Genomic DNA, 19,949 nt, shown 5'->3' on the forward strand with positions numbered 1-19,949 from the left:
AACGCTGATTATATAGTCATTTCATTATTGTGTAATGGCCATTTCCCTCCATCCTGATCCAGTTAAATCTCTTTTAGTTGCAGATTTAATAGGAGCGTCGCATCATCCTTTTAATTATTGTGTGATGGCAATTAGGCCTCCTTTTAACTGAAAAAAAAATTAAAAAACCTTAGTTTCTCTAAAAGTAAATCGTCCAAATCTAATAATTGAGCCATTGTTGGTAGACGTTCTGTAAAAATAACTGCAAACCAGAGTGCAAATTGTGGCTTTGTCTTGGCTGACAGGAGGTCAAGTACCATCCTTCTAATATTTATTCTACTAAAATTTTTCTCATATTATACAATTTACCAAATAGAATAAATACTTGGAGATTATTGGTTCTTATATTTTGTTTTTGCCAATAAAGTGGACATTTAAAACAAATTAGCCTTGGTGCTATGAAGTTTTCACGTCAAGTAAAAAACAACATTTGCAAAATTCATGCAGATAAAAACACACATATGCATGACATCCTACAACAGGCGTAAATTTGGTTAATTTTGAGGACTCTATAAACTTTTACATTTGTTTCTTGACAAAATAATGACTGGAGTATACATATTGTGTATCAGTCGCGATTTCCTTTTGGACAAGAATTAAATGTGGTCTTGAGATCCAGTTTAATTGATAAGGACAATAATTAAATATCAACTGTGAATTATTCGGTCCAACTCTCATACCTTTTCCTTTCCCTTTCTTCTCGTAAGACTTGTTAAAAACAAATTTAAACAAGTAAATTATATATTGAAACTGTGTCGAAATAGTATGATCTTTTTGCACAGTATTTTGAACTTGACAAATAATCATTCATTAATCAACCATCGTAATGCGAATAGTAAAATGCAGCATCATTTTAACTTAGGGTTCGTTCAACGGGTGCCCACTAAACACTCGTTAAAATATACTTTAGGTGTTTAACTTTTAGAATGGTAAAATTAATTAGAAAAAATGCATAAATACAAGAAAAGATAATAATTATTGATATGTGCACACACATGATAAGTTAAGCAGAATTTAGATGCGCTAACGATGAGCTTTCGCTACAAAAACTCATTAACTTATTATTAAGTGGTGTTAGATGTTGACTCCTTAAAATCATGCATTCTGAATCTGGTGCATTGCCCAGAATTGAGTTGACTCCCAAATTGTCTCAACCTACTGCAAGCTGTACAATTTGCAAGCTCGTGGATGAGTTCACAAAAGCGTAGATGAATTGAATTGACTCAGAATTTAAGGTTCAGTCTTTCTGTCAACAGCGTGAGCGAGGCCGCCACCTGCTCCAAGAAATTAAATATGCCACCCTCCCAAGTTTTGAAACTACCAGCAGTTTTACTATTTCTTTAACGTTAATATGCATCCAGTTTGACATCAACTGATGTCGTTGTCTCATCTTGATTCCTTTAGAAAAGAAAAATGAAATGATATTCATTGTACCCTTTTTTCCTTTTTTGATTTCACTTTCTACTGAAATATGACCAGTTTCTTTCCCTTTTTTTTTTTCTTGTCAAAAATGACCAGTTTCATTTGAGGATTTGTAAATAGGCTCTGCATATTCGTGTTAAGATTGGATTGAAGACGTTTACACCATTCACGAAGTATATATATATATTTATAGCTGCAAGCCTTTCTTTTTATGCATTTTTTCTCTTTCTTTTGTTGAGAGAATGCATAGCATGCACAGGGTTTGAGTGTTGTTATATACCTGGAAACATCTTGCAATACATTGCTTGAAATACACCAAACAATGCTGTAAATATGCAATTGATAGCTCCAAAACATAAAAAGAAATACGAGTACATTGTTCAAGGTTGCCAACTAGAAAATTTTGTCCCCGTCTTACGTACAACTACTTTTTCTAATTCCCTCTGTCAAATTAATTTGCATGTATAGTTAAGGAGCATAAATTTGTAATTGGTTTTTTTTTTCTTCCCTTTCTACGGGTCTGTGCTGGTCATGAACCTGCCTCATTGAATTTTATTCCAAGTTATGTTAGATCTTTTAGATCTATTATCTTTTTGTCCCAAAAAGTTTGGATGGGTTCGACTCCCATCACTGTCACAGGTTAGGATATATCGTCCGAATTACAGATCGCTCACCAACACAATTTTCATATCGACAGCTATAGAAAAGCGGCAGAAAAGCTTAATTTTATAGATGGTACAGTACCTTCACCACCATTAGTTGAGGGTTGACGTCCCTAATCTGTCACTAATCAGCTCCCCGGGGGGGGGGGGGTGTCACATGTTAGCTCACGAGGTTCTCAAGATATCCATCTATTCTATGCCTTGGCCATTTTGATAGAACATTGAAGCCACACCACAAAAGACATAACAGTTGCAAGTTGCTCATCAAGTATATGTCAACCCCCAAAATCAAACACCCCACGTACCTTTCATTATTTCAAGCCTCATATATTAATCTTCACACCTAATTCAACCCCAAGTATATTGTTCTTTGTGGTCATCTATCAACTGAGTCAGTCATGCATATAGCTGCTGAGTGCAAGTTGTGAAATATAATGGATTGCCAACTAATAAATAAGGAGAAAGCTATCGGCTTTGACTTTCTTGTTTTTTGATTGAGGGCTCCAAATTAATTAAGGACTCCTTCAGCCTTTGATGTCCACAAATCAGATCAAATGTACTCATAAAGTAGCAATAAGTACAATTGATTCAACTTATTAAATCCAAAGAAAAATCTAGCTAATTAATGTGCCAATGCCGCCAACCAATCATTTATTTTAGAAGGAAATGAAACTTTCTTTAATGATAGCCCAAAAAACTATGGCTGATTTCACATTCACCCAACAAAAACTAGTAATTAATTATGCTTGATGGTCACCTAAAACAAGAAATGAAAAACGAGAAACCAATTTCAACTTACAACAAACCCTTGAGAGAAGATGGTACTACCATTTTGATGAGGTAATAAATCCCCACCCCCTTTTTTTTTTGAGGTAGAGTATTGCAGAAAAGCACCATCAGAACCATCGCCACCTTTATCCGATCAAATTCATTCATGTCCATGCAAAGAAGCCGTTGCCACGACCCCAAGCTTTTGGAGATTCAACTTCACAACTGTATCAGTAAACATCTTTGTATCCTCCGCAGTGTTGCCTTCTGGGATATCAACAATATAAGACTCGAGAACAATGGTGTAAACCTTACCTTCATTATCGAATTCATTAACTGATGTCACAGATTTATAGTTGTTTAGCCTGTGCTCTCCCCCAACCACCCTGAAGCTCAGAATATGCTTTTCTTCATCCAGAATCTCGAGTATCTCGGTGCTGGTAGAAGCTGGAAGCCCCGAAACAACCGTGACTTCTCTGATGCTGCCAACACTTCCATCCCCTGTCATGTTGCAGCCCTTGATGAAGTGTTTGTACTTCTGAGGATTGTCAAAACGCCTGACGAATGGCCACACCACTTTTGCTGGTGCATCAATGCGCTGAGTTATCAGGGATGTGCATGTATTTGGGGTTGGCTCAAAAGTGTGGTACGTGGAAATTAGCCGCTCGAGTTCAGAAAATTCTTCTGGGCTCAGCCCTTGTGGGATTTGGTTGTTGCCATCCATTTTTTTGGACAAATCTTGCTAAAATGGCTAATTAATCTACCTTTTTTTTTTCTTTTTTTGGGAACCTGAGAAACTGATCGAGGATGATTCAAGAATAAATATGGGGTTGCAGTTGCAGGAGAGTGCAGGGGTGGTGCAGACTGCAAAAGCAACAACGGCAAGCAGGAGAAAAATAAAACTTGGGGACAAGATTGATTGGTTCTACTTTGGGCGCATTTTGTAGCCAAAAATGGGATAAAGGTGGATGCTTTTGTTGGGGGGGTGGGGGGTGGGGTGGGGCTAAGGTTCTCTTCTTTGTTTATGTAATGCTTAGTTTTTAGCGTATCTTATTTAGCTGCCACAGCAAAAAAGTTCTCTAGTCATTTTGCCTGATGTGCCCTCGGGTTTCTAAAATTGAGGTAATCTAAGATTTTAGCTCAGTGTTTGTCTCTGTCCCAAATGGGCAATTACTGCCAAATCTTGAGATTATAGCAGGGACCAATTCATACCTAAACAAGCAAGAATCTCTCAAGGGATATAGCTCTAATTTATCTTGCTACTTGCATAGTATTTTATAAGGTGGGAAATTGGTGAAGCCTTGTCATCCCATCTTTAATAAGATAGATAGATGTCTTACTATTTTGAGAAAGTGGTGGGGATGCTTAGCCTGTGGTTATGAGGAGCTAATTAAGGATGTAGTAGCTTTACTTCAGTGATAAATATCGGGTGTGATTGTACAAACAAGATTTGAAGTAGAATAATTTATTTCATAAATTTCAATCAACTTTTTATTTCACATACATCACATCACAAAAAGTGTTACAGTAATTATCTCAAATAAATCATCCTCATTTACTCGTGGAGTCAATGATAGTCACAACCTTCTCTAAGTAGTATAAGACATTTTTTCTACAAATTAACAAATAGCTTTGTTTGGAATTTTGGATAGCTTCTGCCTTTTTTTTTTTAATATTTTTTAAAAACAATTTTTAATCCCAGAAGATACATTGCATCCCAGAAAGTGCTATATTATTATTCAAAAAAAAAATCGAATAATCTTCAACCCCAACTTGTATGATAGGTAATTAGTTGGTTGTCATCTCCATCTACTTGTTCTAATATCTCAAGTTATCGAGAAATTCAGCCAAACAAGAAAAGGGAAGAGAAGAAGAAAAAGGAAAAACAAGAAAGAAAGAAAGGAAGAGAGGAGGGACAGGAAGGGGAAAAAGGGGAAAGGGAGAAGGTCAGCATAGGGTCACAATCGTTGAAAAGGGCAAGCTGTTAGATTCGTGGATCATGTGACCCGTTTAACAAACTGGCCGCGTGATCCAAACACCACTTTGCAGTTTGCAGCATTTCCACCTCAATTGGACCCACTCTTTCCAACTGCAAAAGGAAAAAAAAATTTCTTCTCTCTTTTGAATTTTCCATTACTTTTATCAGACCTTATGAATTTAGAAACTGCAGCATGTTAAGCAACATTGACTATTGATAAATATATACATATATATATATATATATATATATATATGTTAAATCCAGAAGACGCTCGAAACCAGTCTTCTAGTATTTAAATTGTTATTTGTCCCTTTTAGAAAGTATTTAAAGCATATTGATATATTGATATATATATATAAAACACACACACACACACACACACACACATATATATATAACAATGTTCAATTCCTATATAATTCTTACATTCTACCAAGTGGACAATTGTCTTTTTTTTTTTTTAGGGGTGGTTAGGTTTAAATTGTTTTATTTTTATTAACAACAACTAATTATAAATTCACATTTTAGGTGTAGTATTTTTATTAATAACGACCAATGAACCACTTTATTATCCTTAATTTACGTTCTTATTGTGTTTAATTTTGGTTATATTTTAGAATATATATGACCACTTGTTAATGACAAAAAATCAATCACCACTTTGTTATCCTTAATTTTAGTACTCATATAAAGTAGGAAAATTATATATTTTTACTTATGTTCACAATCAATCCCCTTCCATTATCATGAGCTTGCTATTGGCATATCAATCAGCTTAGCATAAATGACAATATTTTTTCACCCGTATCCTCAAACTATATTTGAATAGTTAATCAAAAAATTAGTTTATATATTTAAATAAATATTTGGATTTTCAAAATTTATGCTGCAATATTTAATTGTGCTACTAAATGTAAAATGACCCGTGTTAATGCATGGGAAAGAAACTAGTTGACAGATACAATCAGGATTACAAATGCTCATTTAGTATTTCCTTTAAGGCAATAAAAGAAAATTTTTACATTTGTAAATATTATGTCAATGAAAAATAAAATTGTTAACATTCTACATATTATGTCAACCAAAATAGAAAACTTATCAATGCAGATGTCTGAATATATTTCTTTTCCATTACAAATTGAGACACTCGCACTTGCTGAGATTTTATATAAGAAAAGAGAATTATATATATTTCTTTGTTTCTTGGAATGCATGACCTTGATCTAGCTTCGACGAAATACTCTTTTTTATATTCTTTTCCTTTCTTTGTAATTTTCTTCATGAATCCACTTTTGATGCTTTTCCGTCAATTCTGTCCGCTTTTTATTTAATTATAAGGGAAGTTAATAAACCGCAAAACTTGCATTTTCAGTTTTTCACCTTATTGTGCTTGACGATAAAGAGTTGCACATCTTCTATTGTCGTTTTACCGTACAAAAAAATGTGTATTGCTTGTTGGAAATAGGTAATGATTAATTCAGATACGCGAAATTAATCGTTTAAGACATCTAACTTACACTATATGAAATATCAGGTGATGTATACCCAATATAGAATATACCTACATCTTTTAATCACTTTTTTTTGTTGACAAAAAAAACCTACAACAGCTATTCGAGAGTGTGCACTAGATAAAACCCGTCCTGTGCAATAGCCTGCGAACATCTTTTAATCACTTTGACCAACACTTCATGATTTACAAAAACAAATTGCCTCAAGCAACGTATATTATCGAAATATATAGATATCATAGAGATAGAATGAATAATGAGAAATTCTTATATACCCCTAGGGCTAGGGTATATCCATATTAGGGTCGGGTGGAAAGGAATCGAGTTGAAACTAGCTACTAGCGAGCTTCTATAGTCAAAACTCAAGCAGCTCGAATACATTTGAAAATTGAGTTCAACATATATTTATGAGGTTCGAAAGCTTGCGGAATGTAAACAAATCTTATAAATATATATATATATATATATGTGTGTGTGTGTGAATTTCATTTATTCTACATTTTAGATATTTTCATAAATTTTATATGTTTATTAAGTAAAACGTTTATTTTATCTTGTTTTGAAAAATATAAAATGCTGAATTAAGCTTGACTAAGTTAGGCTTGTTTAAGTTCAAAATTGAGTTCGATCAAGTCAAAATACCTATGCAGTATAGTTCAAGTTCAAGTTATTTTTAAGAGCACGATGAGTCTGAACTCACATATTTTAATTTAAATTGAGGTTAAACAGTAAACTACTAGAATTCGATGCTCATTGTTTACACCCTAGTCCACATTAATTATAATTTTGATATTTAACAAGGATAAACAAAATAACACACGAAATTATGGCTAATACATGAGAATTTCTGAACAAAAAACACACAAGTCCTTCCGAAAACATTAAAAGAAAATGAAAAAAGAAAACTGTCCTTAGTGGTACTTAACCGAGCAGCAGCAATGTTGTTGGAGGCCAATTCCAAAACTCGGTGACGACAACTGTTGCGCTTTTGACATTATATGGTGGATTGCAGATACAGACGTTTTTTTTTTGCTGCCTTCACTCGCTTTTTACCCCCGGATCTCCTTAGGTTCATTCCCTCTCCTTAGTGTAGGATAGAATAAATTTATCGTCTCCGAAAAAAATAAATTAGATGACAGAAAAGTGAGGAGTAGTGGAACTATGTATAATATTTTGTTATTAATATTTTGTTTTGTCTGGAAAGAGACTCTAACCCTTACAGGTTACAAAGGAAAAGGCTAAAGGAAAGTTTGAGTGTTAAACTATAGGGTTAATTACATTTACTTCCCCTGAGGTTTGATCATATTACCAATCAGTTCTTATAATTTGTCCAAATAACGGTCTCACCCTTTGAATGATCAAACATTTAACAAAAACCCCCTTAATGCCGAAAATGCCCTTATTGAGGCCATGTTGCATTAAAAAAAGAACATATTTTTATTTTATTAACCCTGAAGCAATCCAAAAAAAATAGAAAAACGTTTTTGCTTATTATTTCATAAAAACCATATCTTTGCTTCCATAAATAGTTTTGAATCAATAATTATTTTAAATCTTAAAAATGAATATTAAAAATTAGATAAATTGAAAGAAAAATAAAAAAGAAGAAATTATTTTAATTCCTGGAGTATGGTTCAAATTGAGGAAAACATGCCTTGTGCTCTCCGCAACATGCCTTGAACCACAAATTCGAAGATGTAGGAAAAACTTTTTTCTATTATTTTGGATTACTTGAAGGTTAATAAATAAAAATATGTTCTTTTTTGAATGCAACATGGCCTCAATAAGGGCATTTTCGGCATTAAGGGGGTTTTTGTTAAATGTTTGATCATTCAAAGGGTGAGACCGTTATTTGGACAAATTACAGGAATTGATTGGTAATATGGTCAAACCTTAGGGGAAGTAAATGTAATTAACCCTAAACTATAAATGTTCTTACCAAACAAATTGGGGCCCTGTTTGGAAGCTTGGTTTTTTACCAAGTTTGTATAAAACTAGTTTTTTAACAACTTTTGTTACAGGAACCCCAAAAAACTTATCAAAAGTTTTTAACCTACACACTTAAAATATCAAAAACACAACAACAAAAAATTTCCTTCCCCTTTTCTTCTTCTTCCTCCCCCACCACCACCTCCATTGCCGGCTCCGTCACCAATTTCCGGTGCCGGTGCCGGACAAGAAATTTTTTTCCCTCTCCCCCTCTTCCTCCTCTGCCATCATCCTTTCTTGTCTTTTTTTTTTTTTTTTTTTTCTCACTACGTCCAGCGCAGAGGGGGAAGAGGCAGAGGGGGCGGCGCAGAGGGGGACGGTGAGGGAGAGAGGGAAGGCGGGAGAAGGGGGAAGGGGCAGAGGGGGGTGACACAGAGGGGGGCGGCGGGGGAAAGGGGGAAGGCGGGGCAGAGGGGGAAGGGGCAGACGGGGGCGACGGAAGGGGCAGAGGGTGGCGGAGGAGGGAGGGGGAAGGTGGGGGGAGGGGGGCGGCGCAGATGTAGGGGGCGGGGGAGAGGAGGAAGGCGGGGCAGAGGGGGGGTGGCGGGGGGAGGGGGAAGGCAGGGCAGCGGGGAGGTGGAGTTGCTGCTGAGCGTGCGGAGGTGACGAGGAAGAAGAAGAAGAAAAAGAGAGGAAAGAAAAGAAAAAGGAAAGAAAGAAAAAGAAAAAGAAAGGGAAAGAGAAAAAAAAAAGAAAAGGAAAAAAAAAAAAGAAAAAAAAAGTTTTTCACCTTACAAAAACTTCTACAAAATTTTTTCAAAAATTTCTACTGTGTACTACAGTAAAGTTTTAGATAAACTTCCAAAAAACTCAGGTTCCAAACAGGCTCGGTCTTGGGACAAAAGCAAAAACTTCAAAGTTTCGGGATTTGTTGTCGGGCTTAGAGTCCAATAGATGCCCCGTTTCGATCTTAGCAGGCTACATGGCAAACGAGGCCCAGGTCGGGGTTGATGTTGATGCACAAACCTCCTATTCATCAATATGTAATCAACTTCAAGTTTTCCTCTTTGTCAAAAGTTTTAAAGCAAGCAATAATTGATTGATAGTTATTTGGAAAATGTTTTAGTGTTTTTATGCATTGTTAGTGTACACACAAATTTTGTCTTACACTGACAGGTTTAGATCACGTTATATAATATGAATTCAAATTTAAATTTTAAATCATGTACATGTGATGGATACATCTTGAACTATATTAAATTTCCTAGATAAGGAGGACTTCTTCGCAAAGGATTTTTCTTAAGGGGTGTCTGGAGGCATTAGTTGATATAAGTAATCTTATTTATAACTTTTTACATATATATATATTTATATATATAAATTGAAGTTAATTTTCTAATTAAATATTACCTTTTTGGGAAAATAACCTGTGCCTTCAATTTGGGAGTGTTAACTTTAGACAGATTCCAATTGAACAATTATTCTATCATGTTGAAGTTAAAATCAGAACCCAAGACAGACAGCGTCTACATGTTGCACTGACTTGGACACATTCTTTTTAATTCTCTCCTCTTTTAACATTTTATCTTAAAAATAAATATTTGTTTTGTCTCATTTTCTTAAAACTTCTCCTAAATTTTTTTTTTCATTTGTTTTGAAACCCAGTCTTTAATTTCCTTTTTTTTTTGTTATCATCTTTTAGTGTCAAAGTTTTTTTTCCATATGTTTTTAATTTTTACATTTCCACCTTGTGCTAGACTTTGGATTTAGTTATTCCTTTATCATCAGATTCCATGTTTAATACCTTTACTTGGTTTCCATGTTTTAACATAATTTTTTATTTTAATGTATGTGACATGAATCCTTGGACTAGGGGTGTTTCGCGAATCGAGCCACTCACGAGCCGATCGCGAGCGGCTCGAATACGAGCTCGACTCGAGCTCGTCAATATCGAGTTCGAGTCGAGCTCGAGCTAATTAAGTCGATCTCGAACTCGAGCTCGAGCTCAAAAATATTAAACTCGTTGGCTCGCGAGCTCAATTATATATATTTTTTTTATTTTTTATTTTAATAGTAAAATTATATATATATCCCTAATATTTTATTATTTATTAAAAAAATTATTATTTTATTCATTTTTAAAAATAAATAATTATTTTTATTTTTTAAACTCGAGCTCGAGCTCGAGCTTCACAAAATTAACTCGAGCTCGGCTCGATTAGCCAAAGCTCGGCTCGAGTTCGGCTCGTTTGCACCCCTACCTTGGACAACATGGAAGAATACAGAGGAGTAATTTCAAAATCTAGGGATGCAAAGAAGGGGCACTCCAATTTTCTTCTTCTTTCCAAACATCGGTTTAGTGGCCTAGCTGAGTGGCATCCACATGCTATAACCGGTCAAAACTCCAGTTTATTTTTGGGTAAACAAAAAAAAAAAAAAAAAACTCCCTGGAGTATAGCTATTTTACAAAAAAGCCCTCTGTAGTTTCAAATTATATACATCAGTACCTCATGATTGAAAAATCAACGGAGATCGTTAAATTTAATGTGTGTGATGTAGACGCACTGGAAATGCACGTGGTTTTTCCAAACAATAGTTTTTTAAGGCCAATTTTGACTTGAAATACCTATTTTGCCCCTATACCTTAATAAAACAACCATTATTCTTCTTTAAATTTGCTCAAAACTTGTAGAAATTGACGTTTTTTGCTTACATTATTAGTGAATGAAACTAAAGAATCAAAACCATTTATTTTAGGCTATTTTTTACTTATATTATTAGGGCATTTCTATCATTTCACTCAAAACCGTTTGTTTTAATGATTTCCGTCAATGTTCAAATTACTTCAAATTATGAGGTACCAATACGTATGATTTGAAACCATAGAGGGATTTTCTATAAGATAACTATATCACATGAGACTTTTTTGTTGTTTACCCTTTATTTTATGTACTATACTTGGTCTTTTCCTTAAAGTAGGCTTTGTTTCGCGAGCAAGTTTTTGGCCAAATTTATCTGTTATAAGTTTTTTAACAATTTTAACTACAGTAATCTCAAAAAACTTATCAAAGTTTTTAAATTATATATTTTAAAATATCCAAAAATTTACACACTTCAAAATTTTTGTCTACAACTTCTACAGTAAATTACAGTAAAGTTTTAAACAAACAGCCAAAAAATTCACTTGGCAAATGGGGCCATAGTTCTAACAATGTTTAATCAAATGTTTGGAAGAGGAATGTCACTTTGTCGAAATCTTGCTACCGAAAACCAAAAAGATACAGAATTCCAATTCTTAACTCCAGAGTAACCCCACATGTCATTCCCAGAAACACCTTAGCGTGAGCAGCTTGCCATGAATCTTTTGTTGCCCCATAGGATGGAAAAGCAACCAGTTGAATGCAGACTAAGATCTGCTGTAAAGAGCTAAAGGACCAATTTAATTTGTAGCATGTAAAAATGAAGTTTTTTTTTTTTTTTTTAACGTTCTTCTGTACTGGTTGTTGTTGACAAGATAGGTATGTCGAATCCAACTTTGCTTCAATTCGAAGTCAATTTTTATTATTCAAGTGCATGCCTGCTTAGGTTCCAGCAACTGAGCTGTTATATACTCTAATATTGGACGAGTTTTCTGTAAGATATTATAAATGTCAGAAGCAGAACTAGACCTCGTTCCTCCTTCATTCGTTCAGGAGGGAGCAAGAAAAATGGGAGAAAAATCATGGATAATTAACGTGAACGATAAAGTCGGTCATCTAGCGGATATCACAGAAACTGAGATGAAGGATTGGGAGCAGCATTCAATCTATAGACTACCCGCCTGTGTCACTGATCTGAACAAGAATGCATACAAGCCCCGGGCAATCTCTTTTGGTCCGTACCATCATGGCGAGCCGAATTTGAAGCCAATGGAAGTCCACAAGGAAAGAGCTCTGCTTCATTTTCTCAACAGATCAGAGAAATCTCTGGAGGACTACATTGACCCATTACGTGAAGTTTTGCAAGACCTGAAGGACGCATATGACATCCTGGACGATAAATGGCTGCAAAACTCAGATGCATTCTTGGAGCTGATGATTCAGGACGGCTGTTTCATGATAGAGGTTTTGAGGACATCATTCGCTGATACTCAAACTGGCGTGGCTGATTATGCTCACAACGATCCCATCTTCAGCAACCACGGCAAGCTCTACATGTTGCCTTATATAAAGCGCGACATGTTGATGATCGAAAATCAGTTGCCCATGCTGCTTCTTAAAACCTTGCTTGCCGTTGACAATCAAAATGCACAGGTCGACCAATGGCTCTATTGATCTCTCTCCAATGTTTTATAGCCATATTTTCATGCAGGTTTTTTTTTTTAAAAAAAAAAAAAATTATCCTCTGTTTTGGAAAATTGGGTGGAAACTATATTGGATTGGATTTTAATATGCTCGATCTAGTCCCCCCTCACCCCCCCCCCCCCCCCCCAAAAAAAAGGAAGCTCATTAATCCTTTGCTTTGTTAGTTTTTTTAATACGGATAACAGCGTAAAAACCATAAAAGGTTCTAAATATTAGGGGAAATGCCATATGGATTTTTATAATAATCTTCTTGGGCTAATTCGTTTTGTAAATTAAACTTTTATTTTAGACAGTTTACACTTAAAAAAAGTTACTTACTATTATTGGCTTTTTGCAACTCAAGCTTCAATAATAAGCACTTAACACTCTTTTAAGTTATCAACTTCTTCTAATTAAAAAAGGTTTTTCGTATGCTAATAGTATAAGCTAATTATGCACATCTAGCTCTTGTTGTAGCTGGTTTCGATTTAGTGATTAGTTTCTTGTAAATTTGAACTAACATCATTTTGTTTTTTTCTTTTTATTATTATTATTTTGGTTGGAATTGGCCTGGCATTATCAGACAGACGAGGAGTCCATCAATAACCTCATCCTCAAATTCTACTTTCCCCACAGCCGCCCAAAAATATTGGGCAAATGCATGCATGTATTAGACGCTTATCGAAGGATCCTGTTATGGACAGAGCCCGATAGCCAAAAGCCAACACGAGGCGTTTGCAAAAGGGGCCCTGATGACATCCTCTCCGCAAGAGAGCTCGAAGAATCTGGAATCCGAATCAGAAAGAGCGACAGCACAAGCCTGAATGACATCCATTTCGACTGTGATACCGGCATCCTTAGGCTTCCACAGATTACAGTGGACGATGTCAGCGAAACAATGTTCCTAAACCTAGTAGCTTTCGAGCGATTCCACGTTGGTGCGGGGAATGAAGTGACTGACTACATCTTCTTCATGGACGAAATCATCGATAACGCCATGGATGTGAACATTTTACAGAGACATGAAATCATCGAGAATGCATTTGGAAGTGATAAAGCTGTTGCAAAATTGTTCAACTCGCTCACCCAAGATGTTGCACTGGATGAACATAGCAGCTTAACTGCGGTGCGCGAGACCATTAACGGCTATTGCAAGACAAAGTGGCATAAGTGGCGAGCAGCTCTTATCCAGACTTATTTCAGGAGCCCATGGGCGTTGATTTCTGTTGTTGCTGCCATTGTTCTGTTTGCTCTCACCATAGCTCAGACTGCATATGGCGCCCTCCAATACTATGAGGGCCTGGACAATAGTCCATCTCCACCTCCACCCCCACCGCATAGAAGTTGATTATTTCATCTTCGATCTCCATGTCCTAATTATTTTTTATTTCATTTCCAGTGATTAATGATCTATGGTGCATTGCTGATAAGGCTGATTCGGCCATGCACTGATGTTGCTAGATCAGCGACACCCTTGATCGTGTTGCCTAATTTGTGTGCTACGCTTCAGTGTTCCCGTTGAGGGACTGTTTTGATTGGAGGATTTCCGGGTGGAAATCCCTGGAGTGTTTTGCTGTAATCTTGATATTGTTGGCTCTAAATCGTCATTTAAACCCAAATGGATTATGCTGCTAAAAGTAGTTGATTTGAACTTCAGTAGCCAAACTTATCGTATGCCAGACTTGGATTCAAATCCTTCAGCGTGTGTTCTTTCCATGAGGTTCGCTTTTCGTAAATGTGATTGATACATTAATGGGAAGTCCTGAGAATTTTGTGTTCTTTTGTGTCAAGTTCCTAATATTTGGGAAGTCCCTCAATCCATAATGTTTTACAATCCATCCCCCCCTCCCCCCCCCCCCCCCCCCCCCCCCTCCCAACAGCCCACAAAAAAATAAATAAATAAAAACATCCAAAATGGTGTTGTTTTAGATTTGTGTGGTCATTTATTCACTCTTATAAATATTGGCAGAAAAACACTCAAACTTAAAATCCCAGAATTCATTTTCCTAAATTGCTACTTCATGTGATTTCCAATTCTCATGAAAACAACTTGTTTTTCAAGAAATTGAAATCAATTTGCTTTAACTCCGCTCATTAAAAAATGCTTTTGTGCATCCAAATCAGCTAATTTATAGGTATTTTTTTTAAAAAAATTTGAAATGCAAAAAGTTTAGGAGAAGAATATGTTTATCGATATCTGCTATTCAAAGATGCAAAAAGTACAATTTTCAACTCCTAGAACAACCGCAAGTCTTAGAAACACCTTAGAAGTTAGAATAACCAGTATTAAACATGCTATCTTAGAAACTTTATTAAAAGCATCCAATCATTTGGCCTCTTAACACCTGTAAAGAACTAAGAAAACAGCGATAACGTAGCATACACAAAAACGAAGGATATTATTTTACTGCATCTTACTTGTTAGTTGTGGCAAGATAGGAATGTGGAATCCAACTTTATTTCAATACAATCCTTCTTTTTTACACAAGAATTAGCTTCTGATACATTTGCAACTACTTATAATTGTACTGTCCAGAACAGCAGATTAAGTTACAAACGACTTGCAGAAGCAGCTATATATAGTCCGTCCTTCTTCCTCCTCGAATAAACAATCAGTGCCAGCAGGAAAGATGGGCGAAAATTCATGGGTAGTTGAAGTAAATGACAAAGTCAATCGTCTATCAGACATCACAAGGAGTGAAGAGAAGGCATGGCAGAGTCATTCCATCTACAAATTGCCTGCCTGTGTCACTGATCTTGTCACTGATAGGAAAGAGAGTGTTTACAAGCCTCGGGCAATCTCTTTTGGTCCATATCATTATGGCGAGTCAAATTTGGATCCAATGGAAGCTCACAAGGAAAGAGCTCTCCTACATTTTATCGAAAGGTCAGGGAATCCTCTCGAGCACTACCGTCGCGCATTATGTGGAGTAGTGAAAGAATTGAAGGATGCATATGACTCCCTGGACGACAAATGGAAACAAGATCCAGAAGCATTCTTGAAGCTGATGATTCGCGATGGCTGTTTTATGCTAGAAGTTTTGCGGTCATCATCCACTGATCTAACCAAGAATGGCTATGCCTCTAACGATCCCATCTTCAGCAAACATGGCATGACTTACATGTTGCCATATATAAAGCGCGACATGTTGATGCTCGAAAATCAGTTGCCCATGTTGCTGCTTAGAACGCTACATGCTGTTTACAAACAAGATGCCATGGTCCCCTTTCCTCTCCTATATATATTTGTCTCTCTCTATCTTTACTTGGGTGCATAATTTCCAGCAGATTTTGATGAATATGCCGGCAAAAGCCACCTAATTGATCTGTAAAATAGAACCAATTGACATGCATAAGTACGTCATTGATTATACACAAGAATATCCAGTCTCTTGTTTGCTTTTCCTCGTTTTTTCAAAATTTTCTGAGTGTTGTACGATTTTTCAGACATCTGAGGAGTCTGCTGACCAATCTGAGAAATCCGCTCAGCGATCTGAAGAGTCTGCCCAGCGATCTGAGGAGTCCGTTGATAAGCTCATCCTCAAATTCTACTCTCATATTTATAGCAGCAGCTGCAGCACCCAACCGAAGTTGGACGAGTGCTTGCATATACTGGATGCATACCGAACGATCTTGTTATGGAAAGACAGTGTTACTCAAACTCAAGAATTTACTCCACATTGTAAAGAGGGAAACAACAGTGGTGACGTTCTCTCTGCAAGAGAGCTTAAAGAATCAGGAATCAGTATCAAGAAGAGCAAAAGTACAAGCCTGACAGACATCCAATTCGATTGCAAGTGGGGTATCCTGAAGCTTCCACCAATCTGTATGGATGATGTAAGTGAAACAATGTTTCTAAATCTAATAGCTTTTGAGCGATTCCATGCAGGGGTAGGAAGTCAGGTGACTAACTACATCTACTTGATGGACAAACTCATCGACGACGCTAAGGATGTTAACATCCTACAATCCCATGGAATTCTCCACAATGCACTTGGAAGTGATAAAGCTCTTGCTCAATTGATCAACTCACTTTCCAAAGATGTTGTGCTTGATCGAGATAGCAACTTAAATAGGGTGCATGTTGCTATTAATAACTACTGCAAAACAGAACCGCATAAGTGGCGAGCCAGTCTCATCCAAACTTATTTCAGGAATCCATGGGCCTTGGTATCTGTTATGGCTGCCATTGTTCTTTTTGCTCTCACCATTGTTCAGGCATTATACGGTGCTCTCCAATACTACCAGGGCGAAAAAAAAGGGTAAACAATCATAATCTCCAGCACCCTTCCGTTTAGCAACGTACCTAGCTGAGGTCTCAGTATCACTCTGTCCCTACTCGTGGTTTTCATATTTACTGAATGTTCTGGCCTTCACAAGCATTTTGTACCTGCAAAGTAAATGAACCTACTACGCGCTGTCTGTTTTATTGCATTCTTAACTTGATATTATAGGTGTGCTTACTGTTTTGGAATTCTTTGATGCTGTTCATGTGAAAGTTGAATTAATCCTCTGTTGATGTGCGGCCAGTTGGTCCTTACTTTGTAATTTGGGATGAAGCAGAAGCAGTTTTAAACGAAAGCAACACTAGATCAACTTTCAAGAACGATTTGAAAGAATCAAAATAAACCTTCGATTTAAAAGAATCAAAGTAAACAGGGAGCGTTGACAGAAAATTTGATGAGAGTCTTAACAACAATGCCCCAAGAAACGCCTATTCATATGCCAAAAACATCCAAAACTAAAAGGGAAACAAAAAAATCTTGTGAGTGGTTTGATGCAGAATCAGTAGGCGTTCGGGCAGGATGGATTGAGGTCAGAATGCTCTGATTCCAAGTGGCTCCCAATCCGCGTAGGATCCTCACGAATCTGGCCAGTGCCGGTTTCTTGAGAAGTATGCAGGCGAACTATTTTTTTTTTTTTTTTTCTTTGGTCTTTATCCAATTGGTTCTGCGAAACTGAGGGCTGTAGCCCTCGTACCAAGACATCTGCGTTAGATCGATCCCCAAATTTTAACATGGATATTCCAGATCAATGGACTATTTCACTTGATAGCTAAGTTCTTGGTATAACTCTAATGACTCTGTCACTTGAACCAATGATCCTTCAGGTACTTATACTGCAAAGTGTGCTTTCTGAAAATTAGTGCCTCTAGGAGGAACAGTGGCTTGGTAATCCATTGTTTTGGGGAAGGCGCAGAACCTAAGGCATTATTTCACTCTTTGGTTGGTATGTAGGCAGAGATTGCTCATTAAGGACAGATTGTGTTCTTGGGGTGTAATGGTTCATCCATTGTGTGAATCATGCCAGTGTATACCAGAGTCGTTTCTTCTCCCCCTATTCTGCAGCACAGCTCAAAAGAGGCATTCATATCCCAAGTCAGTCAGAAGAATTGCTTTTGGTGGTACAGGATGTCATTTGTGGTGTAGCAGGAACAAGAAGATATTCCAAAAATTATCTATCCTCCCGAGTACATAATACAGAGTAATCCGAAAGACGTACAAGGCATTGAAGCAGGATGGAAGGGTGTAGAGAGGTAACAAGAACAAATGCTCACCTTTGTATAGAGTACAGATATGCTTGGCTTTTACGTATAGTTAGCCTTTACTGGTTTTGCTAGGCCAACTTGATATTCTAGTCTTTTACGATTTGCTTTGGTATGCCCTTACATTACTGTAATCTTGCTTTGAGTATCAATGAAAATTATAAAGCTTACAACCGCCCAAAAAAAGGTTCCTCGGGAAATAGAAAAATAGAGAATTGCAATTTTGGCCTAAAATGTTAAGGGTGTGGTCCACAGTTGCCCAGAAGTTTTGCCAGAATCAATCTTGGTTCCCTAACTGCGGCATAATGTCCAATCGGTCGAGGAGAACTCACCAAAGATTTTCAGTTTGTAGCAAAGAAGACCTCACGCGTGTTAGTTCAGGAAGCAAATTGCTGGAGGAGTTGCATCCATGCCATGTAGGTTGAAATGGATTGATTCTTGACTAAGAATTTTGGATTGCAAAAGTTTCATTATAGGAACAGTTTTCGAGATTTGATCTGGTATCAAAAGAAGATGCAACACTTCAATCTATTCAAATCCTGTACCCATTAATTTATGCCCCACAGCAGCACATTAGCCATGACTTCACTCCATCAGTGTGTGTTTCTTTAACATGATGGTCTTGTGATAAAAGAAGGTTTTCTTGCCCGATCGAGCAATGAAAAGCAACCAAAGAATGCATTAATATCACTCGTAAAGAACTCCTAAAGTAGCATAGTATTTAATTAGTAAGCCTCAAATAAGGTTTATATTTTATTACACTCCTAATATTATTATTGTTTCTACTTGCCAACCGGATATATAGGATGGAGAATCCTAAGTTTACTTCCATTTGAGGTTTCTTCTTATCTTTTCAGATGAATATCTGACTTCAACTTTTGGTAGAAGCGATGAGGTATGACAAAGGTAAGTAAATTAGCACCTGGATTTGTGCAAAATTAACAAGCGAAAAGAAAACAGGTCCTTGTGAAGTCTACTGATATCAAAACCCTGTTACGAATAAGATTGAATAAACAAGATCAAGATGTTGCAGAATTAGTTCTTTTCATCCACTTTGATCAATGGTGATATTCTTGAAATCACTCCAAGTCCCTGTGAATTAAACCCAAGACAGATCCTTAATTGTTCTACCACCACCACTGCTACTAGTTTTGATTCGACAGCAAAACATCCATGAAAACAAAGTAATTCATTCTTGAAGCAAATATGTTTTCAATGCAATGCTACGATTTAACTTTTTTATTTCTATATCTATGCTATCTAAATAATTTAACCTTGAGGATAGATACATTTTGGATGAACATAATAATGTATCCCATAAATACCAACTCAGAAATACTAATTGTCATCGCGCGTTAGGACTCAAAGAAGTACACAGAGAAAGTTTTTTCTTTTTCTTTTTTTTTTTTTTTTACTTCAAGGAGAGACTCTAAATCTTATCATGAGAGTGGAGTGGAAGATCCTTCGATTTGCGATTCAACCTCGGTTTAATGATTTAACATTTTTTTAATTTTTTAGTATTGAGAATTATCAATAAAATGAAAATATTTTCGTTAAAAAATTAGCGAGCTCTGTTCGAATTTCCCCATTTTTTTTTTTTTTTTGGTTCATCTAGCTCTTGAACTACGGAATTTCCAGGTTTTTGTTGAATTGTACCAGTGACATTCGGTCCGGTTTTCAATACACTCCTATCAGGTAAATTGAGTGTTGCAGGTTATGCTGAGAGACCCTGTTTTGCTCCTCATTCATTTACATTCATTTTTCGGCCTA

General features: G+C 36.4%; 3 protein-coding genes across 3 annotated transcripts; 2 read left to right on the top strand and 1 right to left on the bottom strand.

The window, feature by feature from the left end:
- Nucleotides 1–2,757: 2,757 nt before the first annotated feature.
- LOC113706476 (abscisic acid receptor PYL2-like) lies at nucleotides 2,758–3,871 on the bottom strand. The gene has a single exon (XM_027228386.2). It carries the CDS (start codon nucleotides 3,613–3,615, stop codon nucleotides 3,052–3,054), a length of 564 nt encoding a protein of 187 aa, XP_027084187.1. The 5' UTR covers nucleotides 3,616–3,871; the 3' UTR covers nucleotides 2,758–3,051.
- An 8,052-nt stretch (nucleotides 3,872–11,923) lies between these two features.
- LOC113706537 (UPF0481 protein At3g47200-like) lies at nucleotides 11,924–14,285 on the top strand. The gene is made up of 2 exons (XM_027228460.2): nucleotides 11,924–12,604; nucleotides 13,218–14,285. The coding sequence occupies exons 1-2, from the start codon at nucleotides 11,960–11,962 to the stop codon at nucleotides 13,980–13,982; spliced, it is 1,410 nt and encodes a 469-aa protein (XP_027084261.2). The 5' UTR covers nucleotides 11,924–11,959; the 3' UTR covers nucleotides 13,983–14,285.
- A 917-nt stretch (nucleotides 14,286–15,202) lies between these two features.
- On the top strand, nucleotides 15,203–18,337 carry LOC140013335 (UPF0481 protein At3g47200-like). Its single transcript, XM_072062588.1, has 3 exons — nucleotides 15,203–15,855; nucleotides 16,082–16,896; nucleotides 17,745–18,337. Exons 1-3 carry the CDS (start codon nucleotides 15,265–15,267, stop codon nucleotides 17,869–17,871), a joined length of 1,533 nt encoding a protein of 510 aa, XP_071918689.1. The 5' UTR covers nucleotides 15,203–15,264; the 3' UTR covers nucleotides 17,872–18,337.
- The last annotated feature ends 1,612 nt before the right edge of the window (nucleotides 18,338–19,949 follow it).

Source organism: Coffea arabica, chromosome 8c, assembly GCF_036785885.1.
Source record: "Coffea arabica cultivar ET-39 chromosome 8c, Coffea Arabica ET-39 HiFi, whole genome shotgun sequence".
NCBI classification, from domain to species: Eukaryota; Viridiplantae; Streptophyta; class Magnoliopsida; order Gentianales; family Rubiaceae; genus Coffea; species Coffea arabica.